General features: G+C 41.8%; 1 protein-coding gene across 6 annotated transcripts in view; it reads right to left on the bottom strand.

Annotated features, from left to right (window-relative positions):
* PIKFYVE (phosphoinositide kinase, FYVE-type zinc finger containing) overlaps positions 1 to 14,284 on the bottom strand; it is a 62,362-nt gene that overhangs the window by 36,832 nt on the left and 11,246 nt on the right. For 5 of the 6 annotated variants that reach the window (XR_010832189.1, XR_010832190.1, XR_007162435.2 and 2 more), the window contains 8 exons: positions 12,129 to 12,300; positions 11,273 to 11,480; positions 8,708 to 8,797; positions 6,626 to 6,764; positions 3,764 to 3,921; positions 2,600 to 2,711; positions 713 to 860; positions 57 to 224 (listed from right to left, as the gene is read on the bottom strand). Coding sequence is in view for 3 of the 6 variants with exons in the window: in XM_048061388.2 (XP_047917345.1) it covers positions 57 to 224; positions 713 to 860; positions 2,600 to 2,711; positions 3,764 to 3,921; positions 6,626 to 6,764; positions 8,708 to 8,797; positions 11,273 to 11,480; positions 12,129 to 12,300 (1,195 nt within the window). In the remaining 3 variants the exon portion in view is untranslated. The remainder of the gene's footprint in view (positions 1 to 56; positions 225 to 712; positions 861 to 2,599; positions 2,712 to 3,763; positions 3,922 to 6,625; positions 6,765 to 8,707; positions 8,798 to 11,272; positions 11,481 to 12,128; positions 12,301 to 14,284) is intronic. The other variant, XM_048061389.2, reaches the window with a different exon arrangement.

Below are 14,284 nucleotides of genomic sequence, written 5' to 3'. Positions count from 1 at the left end.
GTTATTAGGGCCCAGCTCTCCATCATGTGCAACTCCAGCTGGTGACTACCTCATACCTTTTTGGTCGGCAGGGTGAGGGGGCACATGTGGGTACTTGGAGTGCTTCTTGATATGGAAGTTCACGTTGTCCAGCTCCACGTTCAGGCTGATGGAGGCGGCTGAATCACTGTCCATTGTGGACTGGAAGCTGCTGACTGAAGTACGCTTGCTAGGGCTGGCGGAGTCTTTTAGTGTTGGGTAAGGGGGAAGATACATGGAGGAGACGGGTTCAAACGGGTATCATGAGGGTACCAGAGAGGAGAAAAATTGTCTTTAATACATAAAGACCAGTGTGAAATACTACAGGAATACAGTATTTTCATAGTTCTTACTTTATCTTGATCTGTGTATGCTGACATATTGGGTCAGCATTCTTCAGTGCATTACTATAGAGCCACAAATCAAGCAGAAATCTGCTTGAGAAACAGAAGGCAGTTTAAATGCTTCTCCTCCGCTAGAAGTATGAAGCTTTTTCAGTTCCACTAAATACAAAAACACTGCATCCATCAGAAGAAACAGGAAGACTAACTAGGTTATAGTTTGCTTAGATCCTTACAGCCCCATGCACACATACACACAAGTAAAGCAAGACATGGTTAAACTACTATGTCCTGAAGGACTGTGGATAACAGGGAAGAAGGCAGAATGAGAACAAGACTCAGCTGAAACTCACTGGCCAAGTTATCTTCTCCTTCATCAGCAATCTGCTCTGTGTCACTGTCATCAAACTTGATGTCTTTGAACCAGGATGGCTCAGAGTGCCCCTCTACAGAGTTCACGGAGTCACTGTCTGGAGAGGGGGTTTCCGAGAACTCTGTGCTCTAAGTAGGCAAGGAAGAAAAAAGGTGTTATAGTGCAGCTCTGCTGATTTCAGCGTATTTATTAAGCAGCCTTAGAAAGCAGCCTGTTACAAATGCAGATCAGACATTTTTAAAATTAGAGGATACTCTTGGACTGAGACAGGTTAGTCGTAAAATGATCCTTCAGCACAAAACGGGAAGAGTTTTGAACGGGAAACAAGCAATTCCTTATACTTCCCACAGTGTTTAGTCTCTGCTTCCTCCCTGCTTCCAGAGAAGCTGTGACTAAGTGGCACTAAAGGACAAGTTAATTCTACTACACATTTTCTCTCACCACACCCACCTAAGCAGTTCTGAATGTTTGGTATCCCCAACAGAAGTGGGTGATGATCATATCCTTTACCCAGAATCCAGCAGACTAAGCCTAAGCCACTGGAATGATTCTGTGACTGACCAGTCAGAGCAGCTCTAAGTTTCGCTCACAAGTCAGGCTCTGTCTGGGGCTCCTGTGTCAGAACAACTGGCTATAGCACCAGACAACCCAGAGACTACCTAAGTAATTACCATCAGCCAGTCTGATGCCCCCAGTCACCTCAAGGTGAAATTCTTACTATCACTCCTTTGGCTACAGCAAGTGCAGCAAGCAACTGAGTCACCAACAGTTTCTCCTGACTCTTGTCTAAACCAGGAGAAATGGGATCACATAGCACCTTCAACTGATGAGAACAGGAATTGGCTTTAAAACTTGAGTAATGTAATCCCCTTATAAATAGTTACAAACAGATCCACAAGAATTTGCTAGTCAAGGGCAAGGTTTTACTAGCAAGCTGAGATAGTATGGTTAACCAGCTGAGATTCCAGATGAAGCTCAGAGGAATCTCAACAGAAGACCATGTGATTATGGCCAAAAGCTGAAACACGCAATGAAAACAGGATGCTAATTGCTGCAAGCTTTCCGACTGTGGCTCATGGGGCAGCTGAGCTATTCTTTGTTGTCAGAAGCTGCAGAACATGCAAGACTTATACCTAAATGCTTACGGGTAACAGAGGCTAGAGATATCCTGTTCCAGTAAAAAACAAAATAAAACAAGAAAACACCGCAATCCACTCAGGCCAGTGACTGCTTTTACCCCTCATCAAGTTTGACTGCAATGAAATATGGCAGGATAGCGTCTCTGCTCACTGGTTCCCTGCTTTCCTCTCAGCTAGCCAGTACTATTTGGTAGGCATGACAGAGACCTCCTCCCAGTCCTTCATTACGTGGCTAAGGTACTGAATTCCTTATTGCTGCCGTCACTGGAGATTGGAAGAAGGTTACCTTATGTCCAACACTGTATATCTAAAATATCCATTCTTTGAAAAGTTTTAAAGAAGCTCAGTACCAGTAATTGCACAGTAGATTGTAGACTATGCACATTACAGACAGCTGCCCTCTGCCATTCCAAGGCCTCTGGAAGACGTCCACCATGAGAGGCACTGGCCAAGACTGGAGACCTTTTTCTCCCCTTCAGGCGCTAAGTGTAGCAACTCATCCTCCACAAAGGAAAGCCACAAAGCTTTCTGGGCAAATGCAGCTTCCTCAGGCTTTAAACCACTAAGGGAAAAGTCATGGACTCTAACTCTCTATACAGGAGAGCTTATTTAGAAAAACACACAATTGCTGCTGAGAAAGGGACTGAAAAAGATTCTAGTCAGCAGCCAAACACAGCAAGGACCATAATATTCCTGCTCCCTCCCTCAAATCAGATTCACCCTTTTACCTGTAACGGTCGGTACAAGGCATACTCATCTCGGAAGAGCTGATCATGATGACTGACACAATCTAGCCAGCGTCCATCAACCAATGCTTGTCCTATTGCAATGGCTTGGACTCTAGAGGTATAAGAACAGAAACAGTTTTTTAAGTCTGGTTTTAAACGCATATGGCATAAGCATGGTACGAGAGGAAAAAAAAAATCATTTGCTACACTGACTCCTGTATTCCACTGCCATATTTAACCAGACACTATTTAAAATGTTGTGGAGAGGCAGCAGAGTGTACTGTTCAAGTATGGAGTTAGATTAAGAGGTTCTCAGTGCTCTAAACTCAACTGAGGTGTCCAACAGACAAGATACTGGAGGAGTATAAACAGTATAGCTTTAGCTTGAGTTATAGATATTGATCTGCTGAGTGAGGACCCTGGCTAGACAAATATGAAAACCATCTTAGTTTTATCTCTCTTGCATAGTTAAATATTACTGATTCTTTATACTCATTTACAATACTGAGAGCCCACCAAAAATTCAGCTATCAAACTCTACTAGTGATTTTTGATCCTGAGGTCAGACTGGCCCTTTGAAATATTGGTGAACTCCACAGTTTGCTTTCTTCTGTATTGCACTCCAGGGATGAGCAGATTAAAGTGGATTTTTCCCCACTTAGCAACAAGGAAATGCTTTGCATGGCCAAAAACCCTTTTGTGGAGCTGGGAGAACACACTTTCATTTTGACCTGTATGTTATGAAGTAGAGGCTTTTGTTAACAGGTATCCAAAATGTCCATTGCTTTGTGACTCTGCAATTGCTTTCCATTTACCAAAGGATAGCAGAGGTCTGGAATTTTTTATTTATTTATTTTTAAAGAGAGTTTTTATAATGTATTCATGGTTCTCTGCCCATTGAGTGATATTTAACCCATAAATCTGCCTCTCACATCAGCTTCTGAACTAGTCAGCACCCTGTTCCTTGTTTTATTTGGGCAACAGTGAATCAGAACCCCACCTGCTTTGGTAGGCAACAAAAAGGTAGGTCTGAATTTTGTTTCTTTCTCATTTTCCTGCAAAGGGATCTATCTCTGCAGTCTGAAGTACCTAACATTAACTGAAACTCACATCCTCCCGCCACAGAGTCAGAAGACACCTGTCTTCCTAACGCAGCAGGGTTACCTTGTGGTTATATGCCCATTTCTGATGAGCCAGTTGACCAGGTCTTTTCCCACGATGCAGTTGGGATGCGTCCGCAGCCAGTAGCGATGGTCTTGGAACTCCATCCCACTGTTGTGATGGCAGATCTTCTTCCACAGATCTTTCAACTGGACTGAGTCCTGGATAGGGAAATGTACAAGTCACTTACAAGTCTGACCTCAGCACTGGTTTCAAGAGCATCAGCCTTGGTCCTCAGATAAGCTTCTAGATCAAGAACCCTCTAGAAACAGGCATAAAATCTAAGCCATTCTGCTCAACCTATGCAAAGTTGTAAAACAGAAATGGCAGACAAACACAAGATCAGCTCCTTGCATCCTTTATACAGAAAAGAGAATAAGCAAGAAACAAGGTGGTTACACACAAGAATTAAGGGGGCTTGGTGTTTTAACATAGCAAGCTTTTCTACTACCTACAACATACTTATGCTCTCGCTGCTGCCTTCTTGCACCCTAGTCTCAAACTCAGGTGGTGTGTGCAAGGCCAAGGAAAACTCATCCTTTGGAAGAGGGTTTTTCTATACTTTCTGTGCTCATCCTAGGCTTTGTGAAGCACCCTAGTTCATTATCCAGCCTAGATAAAGCAAGTACTTGACACTGCAATGCACTCCGCCATGTTCACGTTCTGACATACCATTTGAGTACCCCTTTTTGTAGCATCCAATATGAAGTCTTTTTTAGCCACCACTAATTTTGGCCACTAAAGAGAAAAAAAAAAAGCTGTGTATCCTGCTCAACTTAACTAATCTCTTTTGAAGTTACAGATCTCTTCTCACCAACTGAAACACTTTAACCTGTGCCCTGACCTTATTTTCAGGCCTGTTAAGCATGTGTGCCAACTCTTGTTTAGGCTATGCTCCATCCAAACTGAACTGTCGGCTTTGCACCCAGACCCCTTTCTTTCGCAAATGCACCCAGGTTTGGCACAGAACAACTGTTGCTGCTGAGTGGTAGCAACCTGGGATATAACCTGGGATTGTTTTGAGAACAACAGAGCAACCCAAGGGATGGAGAAGTGCCACTGCAGCTCACTTTCTCAAATGCCTCACTCATTCTATTTTTGTGCAACAATAAAAATGTTTTAATTAAATTTTAACTAATTCCAGCTTTCCAGTTAACTGCCAGACACGTATCATTCTACTTTCCCAAGGGTGCCATGAGATCTAAGAGTTCTGCTCCACTTTTGTTACCAGCTGCCTTTCTGCTTTTATTTCCAGTACTGGCTGTCCTGGGCATCATTTTAGAGCCAATGTCAGCAGCTCCACTGTCACACCAGGTTCTGTACCTCACCCATTTGATGCTATACATGTCACAGGACCATGAGATTTGATGCATGTGGCAATTCCACAGTTAGCTGCCTTGAATTTTACCCTTAACTCACAAAGGGAATTCAGAAAATTGGACAAACTGGCAGAACACAACAAATCCTTTCAACTCAAGGATTTTGACCTTTGTTTCATAGAAGTATGTGCTTACTCCATGTACGTACATCTTCCCCCTACCCACTGTTTCATAAGCAAATTTCATTAGTTTTCTGAGTGCAGTGTGCTAACCTTTCAATTACCTCCTGATACGAATCAGCCCCACATGCTAAAAGCATTATACAAACAGTGGGAATTCACAGCAAATCCTACATTAACTAACACTACATCTTCTGTACGTACTTGAACAGAAGCGATACTACCAAGCCCCTCCTCCCCCAGCTAAGAAAACGAACAACAAAATTAAACAATGTGAAGCTGAAGTGCACTGGAACTTGATCATCTTGCTCCAACTTGCATTAATAGCATTTTAGATTTTGCTTTTTCTGCATTAACATGCATGTGGGACAGAGGGGTTGTAAAGACATGCCTTAAAAATGCTTCTGTCTCACATGTTTGTCCCTTTACAGAGCTGCGCAACCCAGGAGTAAAAAGTGTTTCAACTTACTCACATGCATTCTGCTGACATCAGACAAATGCCTGTGGCAGGGGGGTTGGAACTAGATGATCTTTAAGGTCCCTTCTGACCCAAGCCATTTAATGATTCATTCTGTGAAATACCTAACAAGTTTACTTCCCGTTGTCATTTAAAATTAGGAAGGTTATCTTGAATTTTTGAGCGTGAAAAAGCACTCCCCTCCCTTTTTCTCCATCTTGTTTTGCCCCATTTGTTGGAAACTTTTTTCTTCCCCACCAAAGGGGAACACCATTTTCTACTTAACATTGTAAAATAACTGCCACCTACAACACTCCCATCAAAAGGGAGGAGATAATAGAATTACTTAGAACACTTTGTTACACATTGATTTTTCTTTGAACAAGTATGTTACAACAACCTTCTAAAAAACATTTACATTCATTCTGCAAACAAGGGGAGGGGCCAAGTTTTGTTTTGGTCCAATAAGCTTCAACAGCTTTAAATCATTCATCAGGGTGTAACATTCTGAAACAACCATTTAAAATTCCCCTTTATGTAGGCTACGAAGGGGAAAATCTGAACATGGAGATATACAGAATCAGATCACTTGGTTTCAACTGCAATTGTGGCAAGCTGAATCCACACAGAGCTATGGTATACCAACTCCACACACTAACGCACTTCCCAAGACTAAAACTCTACACATCTTTATGCAAACACCACATAAAACTGTGATTTGCTTCAGAAAGACAGAAAAGCCCAAAGCAATATCAATATTCTCCATCCCTGCACCACCTGGAGCAGAGGTCCAGGTAACAATACTCAGAAAAGGCTCTTTAAAGGCAGCAAGATTCTCCCACTGCATGATACAAGGAAGCCAAATGTTATTTCCTTCACAGAGCAAGACAAACAGAAGCATGAAAAGTACCAGAAGGATTTTGCGCTCATCCTCGCTGGTCTCTGCCTTCATATGCGTGCGACTGGCTTGGGGGCTGACGGATGTCTCGTAGGTAGGCACCATCGGTGAACCCGACCGATCCAGCGACAAGTTAGTGATGCTGGCTGACCTGGAGTACGAGAGAGGATTGAAGTGTGAGTGCTCATTGTGAGTTGCTTCATGGGAGCAGGCAGTGATCTTACAGCATGCTCTGAAGGAGCTTAACTCCTTGACACTGTTCTCCCTCCTCGGTACAGACATTGCTTAAAGCTCCCCTTTTTCCCTCCCAGTCAAAGGAGAACAGATCCCTAGGAAGCAAGTGTATATTGCTCTGGAACATCCAAGTTAAATGAAAACTCTTGTAAAGCACTTTGCAGAAAACAGATAAAGCTAAGTTTAGGCACAGCAATTCATACATGCCTGCATTTGAATAGAGTGGGAAAGGAATGGGGTGCTGGATAATCAGAAGGTCCAGCTGTTTGGAGGCAAGGCAGATGCCAGAAAGGGCAGCCAACACCAGGATCCCTGTCACAGGGCACAGAGATTCTCCCTACCCTTGAACCATTCAAAATTCCTTCTCCTCACATCTCTGAAATACATGACTGACAGTTTGCAGTGGTTAGAAGTTTGTTAGACTGTTTGCTGGACCTGGAGCCCTGTCCAGCTGGCAATTTTCCTTGTACTGTGATACAGAGCATTCACCTGATCTCAAGCCCAACTGTTAGGAAATTTGGGCTATGCACTCCAATGCAAACACACCATTTTGCAATAATCATTGCAAAGCTACAAACGCACATACAAACTCCAAATAACCTCTGCTCCAATATCCCATGGCTAGATTAAGCCTCTGAATAACAAGAGTGCAAGTTCTTATCATACAGCTGCAAACATGCAGCATAAGCTAGTAATGCTAACAGTGCTATAAAGAGTGCCCATGGAGAACATTTCTGCATACAGCAACAGGGAAAATCAAAATTTCAATGCTGAACTGACCCAAGAGGCTTGCAGCAGTCTCAGTGGTGAGAACTGTTGCCAGCCCATAGTCTTTGGAATGAAACTCAGCCAATTAGCAAGCTCTGCTTAACAGATACTCTGACTGTTTCCAAGAATTCTCAATGGATAACATGGCCAAGCCCAAGTATGAAATACAAAAGCTGAATTAGGATGGCATTGCTACGGTAAGGTAGTATGCATTGAAAGTACAATAGTCTCAAAACGGCTACTTTTTCCTCATCCTTTTTTTTTTTTTTTTGAGCAGGAATACTAGGCTGACAAAGAGTTTTACTTGGTTCCTTTTTAGTCATGTATGCAGAATCAAAAGGAAACTATGTTGGCATTACACATCCTTATACACTTAGGGGTAATAAGCAAAATTTTTCTGTCCTAGGCATTCAAGTCAGGCAAAAGCTCTGCCTGTCTTCTACCATTCAGATGTTCTGAAGTTGAACAGAATTAGAACTGATAAATCAGTCTGACAGAGTAATGCAGCTGAACAGAAAGTCTTCTTACATGGAACATGAAAATGACATTAAAGCCCCTCATTAAGTATTCCTCCCACTTATTTCACAAGAGCTACTTTAACTGTGTCACCTATCTGTAAGCAGCAGGGATTTTTAATTTACATAAAAGGGTATTAAGCAAAGGCTAAAACAGTCACACTTCATTTCATATCTGTGTGCTCATCAACACCAATTATATCCAGGACTCAAATGCATTTAGTGGATATTATATACTACAGCGAGATCATGAATAGGCATAGAGTTAAATGTTAATTTGAACAAGTAGTTTGGGCCTGCCAGGGCCAGCTTAGAATCATCCTATTACTGTAGCATGTAGGAAAAAACATGCTTTTAAACTAGACAATGTCAATTCACACAAGAAGCAGAAGAGCACCCTCAAGGTCTCGTGTACATAAGTGGTCTTTCCTTACCATTACATATGAATTCAGGGAGTCCCATTTTAGATACGAAACAGCATGCTCAGTAAAAACAAGACCCAAAATACAGGCTTTACAGTGAAGAGTGTGCTAGGAGTGCATCCAGAACAGGAAATACACAGATATGATTAGTATACCTATTTCTAGCTGGAGACTTCCCTGCATCCTCCTGAACAGACCCAAGGCGTGCAGACAACGTGGTAGTTGAAGAGTCTGGGTGAATCAAACTGTAAGGAAAAAAAAAAAAAAAAAAAGAGTATGTTACAGAAGTTTGAAAGACTTGTCACATGCAGCATTATCAGAACAGCTGGAATCAAAATACAGTTCCTTATAATGCTACCTCATATTCACACCCATTATAGCTAAATCAATGAGATAAGAAGGAAATCTTTCCCTGTATGTTGGCCAATGAAATCAGGGGACAGCATTTAAGTCTCCTTTCTGACTCAAGTCCTGAACTCTTCAACCCTCTTATACTAACCTGCTTTTCTGCACTCTTCCCTGATATCCATTTCTTACAGATTCACCCTTTTATTACATGCTACTGTTCTGTGCTTTGGAGGTAGAGGCATTGCCTCCATCTCCAACACCTCATCTTTACAATACAAGCAATGCTATCTGTAGCTATTGCTAAACAGCTTTTATTAAGATACAGAAAAGCTTCTGTAATTGTTTAACCTTATCCTTATCACCTTTGCCCTCTTCCTTCCACCCCAGGAAGGAGGAGATCAGCTGTACAGAGACCTACAACATAAATTCCTACTGGTAAAACTAGGAGATACAAGTCACCACACTCCCGCTGATAACAGCTGTGCCGGCTGTGCTCTGTGTCGCAGACATGTTGCCAGCATAATAAGCTGTATTCATCAGAAAACGTACACAATACAACTTTGCCTGAGTGGCTTAGTTGTACTTGCCCACTTACTCTACTCCTTGGCTGTTACAAGACACGGCCCTTCAAGTTAGTTAAAGCAGGCAGCTATGCCTCTATGCTACAACAGTTCAAAGATTAGAGCAGCATCAGACAAGTAAACACAGCAGCACTCTCCTAAATGCCTTTCTCACTGCTTTGCATCACAGAATGGGAGTAGAGGCAAAGGCCTCATCTTATATACGTTTTGGGAAGAGACTTAACCTCCAAGTTTTCTTTTGAAGCAAACTACTTCACATAAAGAAACCACACATAGAAAGGTTTGCTTTCATAGAGTACCAAGTTCCCACTTTCTACTGCACTACAGTTTAAGTTTGATGTCCTGAATTTAAACCTCTGACGATCAATTAGGAATTTACCAAATGCAGTATTAAAAAAGCACGGCAGCCTATTGTGAAGTTTTTCATTTTAACAGCAACAAGCACTGAAGAAACATTGAACTCCCCTTAAGCAATAATAAACTACCTAATTTTAGTCTTTTTCCCTCTCACAGACAAAAACAGCTCATGTTTAGTCAGGGTCTCCCAGCAAGACTAAGCATTCTAAAAGAGCAACAGTTATCGGCCTTCCAAGAACAGGCACTATTTCCCTCCAGTGCTATAAACTGCCCATAATAAAGACAAATACTTTCTGTACATGCCCATGACTAGCATCTGTTGTATTGACATGACACAGATACTATTAAACAGATCAGAAGACAGAAGTTATGATACCTCCTATTACCCTGTACCTGAAAGAGCATTCTGAACACACACAATATTCCCCAATTCAAAATGTGGTAGTACTTATCCCAAGCACTTCAATATTCTGCTTTGGATGACTATGACATTAAACTAAAGGTACTTTCCTTTATTTAGGCCTTATGCTGATTATTTTGTTGCTTCCATATAGGAGCACCATACTCGGAAGAGCAGTATGCAAAGCAGGAGTCAGCACATTTTCTGAAGATGGTTCCTGCTGAGATTTTTCCTTTCATACTATCAGAACCACTAGAAGAGCTCTCCTGAAAGAGGCATATATCACTAATATTGCCCCCCAGTCCAGAGCCCTCAGAAAGGCTCTGATTCAAAGCTTCTTCAGTAGTTTCACACTTGACTGTTCTTCTGTTTTTAGGGAAATGAGCACAAACACCATATTTGATTATTTCTTCCTCCCCCACATATTAAAAGAACATTGTACTTCTACTCGAGCAGTATGCAAGCTAGTTCCTGAGGACCTTGACTTTATTTACTTATCTTCCAAAAATAAAAGTCCCTAATTCAAGAGGGATAGAAAGAAACATATTTTGAAAGGAGATCAGAGAACCCTTATAGCTGTCCCTTCAGCTGACACAGATGGCAACTGCCACCATTTCTCTTATTTACACAGGAAGCATCTCTTACATTCTCTTGCCCAATCACAAACCTGACAAAGAACTTATCAGTGTTACACTGACTTCTCTCAACACAGTGGTGGTTAGAAGCAATTAAAAAAAAAAAAAACCACACCCATACACCAATACTGAAGCTAGAAGCCTCTGCTTTGTCACTGGTATAGAACCGATGCTTCAGTAAGTTAAATGAAAAACTGAAAATAATTTAAAACTCCACTAGAAAAGTTTCCACATTTCAACTTGATGAGAATGTTAAAAGCAAGCACAAGACCAGAATCTTTTCACAAGACAAATGTTTCTAAGCTTACCAAATATAAACCATCAGCTTTTGTCTCAGCAGGTGACAGCCTGAAAATACAGTTAAGATTCTAGAGCTTAACATGAAGCCATTCACCTTACCTTTGCCAGGTTAGATCCTCCTCCAGAAAGATGTTGCGGCTAGCTTTACGGCTCCCAACTGGTGTACGAGGCTCACCAGGATCCAGCACTGACACAGAACACGCAGAATCTGACAGAGCATTTAAGTCTTCTCCAATGGAGTTGCTATCTGTGGAGTGTGCATAGCTTAAGGCTATTTTGCGGCAGTAAGTACAGGCTCGGAGATCCCCTATGAAAAGAGGAACCAGACAGTATAAGTGAACAGGAACAAAGAGTGCTCTGTTCCTACAGGATCAGAGGTGTGCAGTGGTGGGGAAAAAAATGATTTCCTGCTTCAGAACCTCTTTGCGTATTTAAGTCCAGTTCTCATATTCCCTTAAAGAGCAAAACCCAGATAATTACACACTACGGGATTTTCTCTGAGTCAAATGATGGATAACACATGATACAACAGCCAGTCAGATATATCAGCCAGTGTTTGGAGGTAAGGACTTCCTTCAGGAGATGTCTCACATTTGGTTTTGGAAAGTTTCCCTCACCCTCAACTAGAGCACACGGCCCATTATGTTTTAAAATTACTATTATTAAGCATAGCTGTTACTTGGGCACACTTTTTGCAGCAAACATCCTTGTTACACAGTGGCCTTATTTGTTTTGTCATCATGAACAGTGTTGATACAAACAAACAGACATGGCACAACCCACCAATGCACATGGACAAAACTGTAGAATTAGGTCCTGTCATTCCTCATGCTTATTTCTAAGACTGCTAGAGACCCATACAGCATCTCTAGCAGATGTTAGAATCTAAAATGCAGTAGTCCAGACAGAGTTTAGCACATGGACAATGTTCTACTTCTTAGAGAATAAGCCCTACCTGTGTAGCCCATGAATTTTCCAGGGATTTCTTGATTGCAGCATCGACTACAGAAGATCTGTCCGCAAAGTCGACAGTGGTGCCTCCGCCGGAAGGTGGTGAATTTCTCACTGCAGTCATAGCATTCTTTGCACTGGCTGTCAGGCATCCAATACTGCTTCAAGTCACTGTCCTACAAGGGAAGGCAGAAGAGAAAATTCATTTGTGAATAAAAAAAGCATGATGAGGCTGATGATTGCTTTGTAGACTGTGCACATAAAATGACAATATCACTTATTCACGTCCATTTGTGCATGCACACACTCTCGGTTATAAACACATACATGCACAGAAAGAATTCTTCATGGGATTTTATAAGAAGCCAGAAAGCTATGGCAGTTCTTAGCTGTGAGACTAATAAGTCTAATAAGCCTTTGCTTTCTTGATCGAGTATGAGAGGCAAATCAGGAGAGGAAAAGCGAAACAAACGAGCAAAAAAATATCAAGAACTGTAGATAAAGGTCAAGAAACAGCAAACATACGAAGTATTAATTGTTCTTCTTTCACATTTGTCCCTGGTACAACAGGCCCTCAACCAGAACATTTTAAAATCAGAAGAAGTTCAGTTTTCCAGGGGTAAATTAAGCTATCAGGAATTTTCAATGCAAAGGTAATTCCAATAGCTAACACTAGGATGTACTTTGAAACAACTATGGACAAACGTAAAAAGTTTTATTACATGGTCAAACTCTTCAGAACAGTAAACAGTTGTAAAACCTTTGTCCCAGACTGATGTAGGTTCAAAACTCCAGGTTAACTGCTACGTGAAGACACCTGTAGCATACACATTGAGCAGTTAACATCATATACTGGTTCTACAGCATTGCTGCAGCCACAGGAAGTTTTGTCTCATTTTTAAGGCTTGAAAACAAAGAGGCGAAACCTCCATTTGTTACTGTAGCTATAAAAAAAGAACAGGACAAATCTCTCAGTTAAAATTCTGAGCACAGCAGATACAATCACCATGGATGGAGGCAACTGCTAACGGTCACATGACAGCTCTGACTGTGAATCATTCTTTGCTAGAGTTCAGTTCTGGTAATTAGCCTTTTCAGAGGAACTGAATATGTGTGATTTTTCTGAGGAAGAGAAAACACTGCATGAATTTTCTCAAAACAAACCAAGAGTAAGCACAGAGAAAGCTTATCTGTACTCCAATTTTCACATAAGGGAAAAAAGGCATACCCTGAACTGGAGTTTATTTTTGGATATTCACAAAGTGAGGTTTGACATGACCTCAAAATTTGTCTAGCAGCTAAAGCATCTGTGATTAACACAACAACAACTTCTTGCTGTTCATTCAAGACAACTCACATAGAAAGAGTCCAAAACTGTTCAAGCAGGAAAAGATGCGAAGAAAAGCTTTGCCAAGGAACTGCTGCAAAGATACAGGGGATCCCGATTAACAGTTTTTGCTGTGGCTCTGCAGGATGAGCCAAGTCTCTGTTTCTGCCACATGGACAGAGTGGCTATTCCAAGCAGCAGCGCATAGCTTCTGGAGCCTCTGCCCACCATCCCTCCCACGCTGACTCTGCCACACTTGCACATGGCTGGGTGTTTAGAAACTCAGCCATTGCTGGTTTCTCCATATTTAGAGAGAAGTAAGGAGGCAGGAAACTAGAGACACCTTCCAGCTCTCCGCTTCACTCACGCTGGAACCAACATTCATGACAGGAACAGCCTTCAGGGAAGGATTCGGAAAAGAGGTCTGGCCCCTGTTAGCAGTAAAGGTTGCTTTGAACACCACCTTTCAGGATCTGACACATGCTTTCTACAAGAGTAAAGTGGTCTCCTGTAGAACTAAACCAACTCCACAGTAAAAGAAACTGTTGCCTGAAGTGATTCAAGCAAGACATGGCTGCAGGCAGAGGCAGCGAGGCATTACCATTTGTACAGATGTCAGCACGCTGACAACAGACCGCTTCCAGAGACAGATCTAAACTTACTCATTTACTGCTGCATCTTGCCTGTTTGAGCACTAACTTCTCTAATAGCCTCAAAGATATCTGAATCTCCAAGGCCTTCAGAAGCTGGCACAATGAAAAATTTGTCGGAGCCACACTCACCATACTGCTCACTGCAATGAAAGGCTTGAGTTTTGCGCTCAAAAATATCAC

The sequence above is a fragment of the Anser cygnoides genome, chromosome 6 (assembly GCF_040182565.1).
Source record: "Anser cygnoides isolate HZ-2024a breed goose chromosome 6, Taihu_goose_T2T_genome, whole genome shotgun sequence".
NCBI classification, from domain to species: domain Eukaryota; kingdom Metazoa; phylum Chordata; class Aves; order Anseriformes; family Anatidae; genus Anser; species Anser cygnoides.
This window is presented reverse-complemented; position numbering and strand designations above follow the sequence as displayed.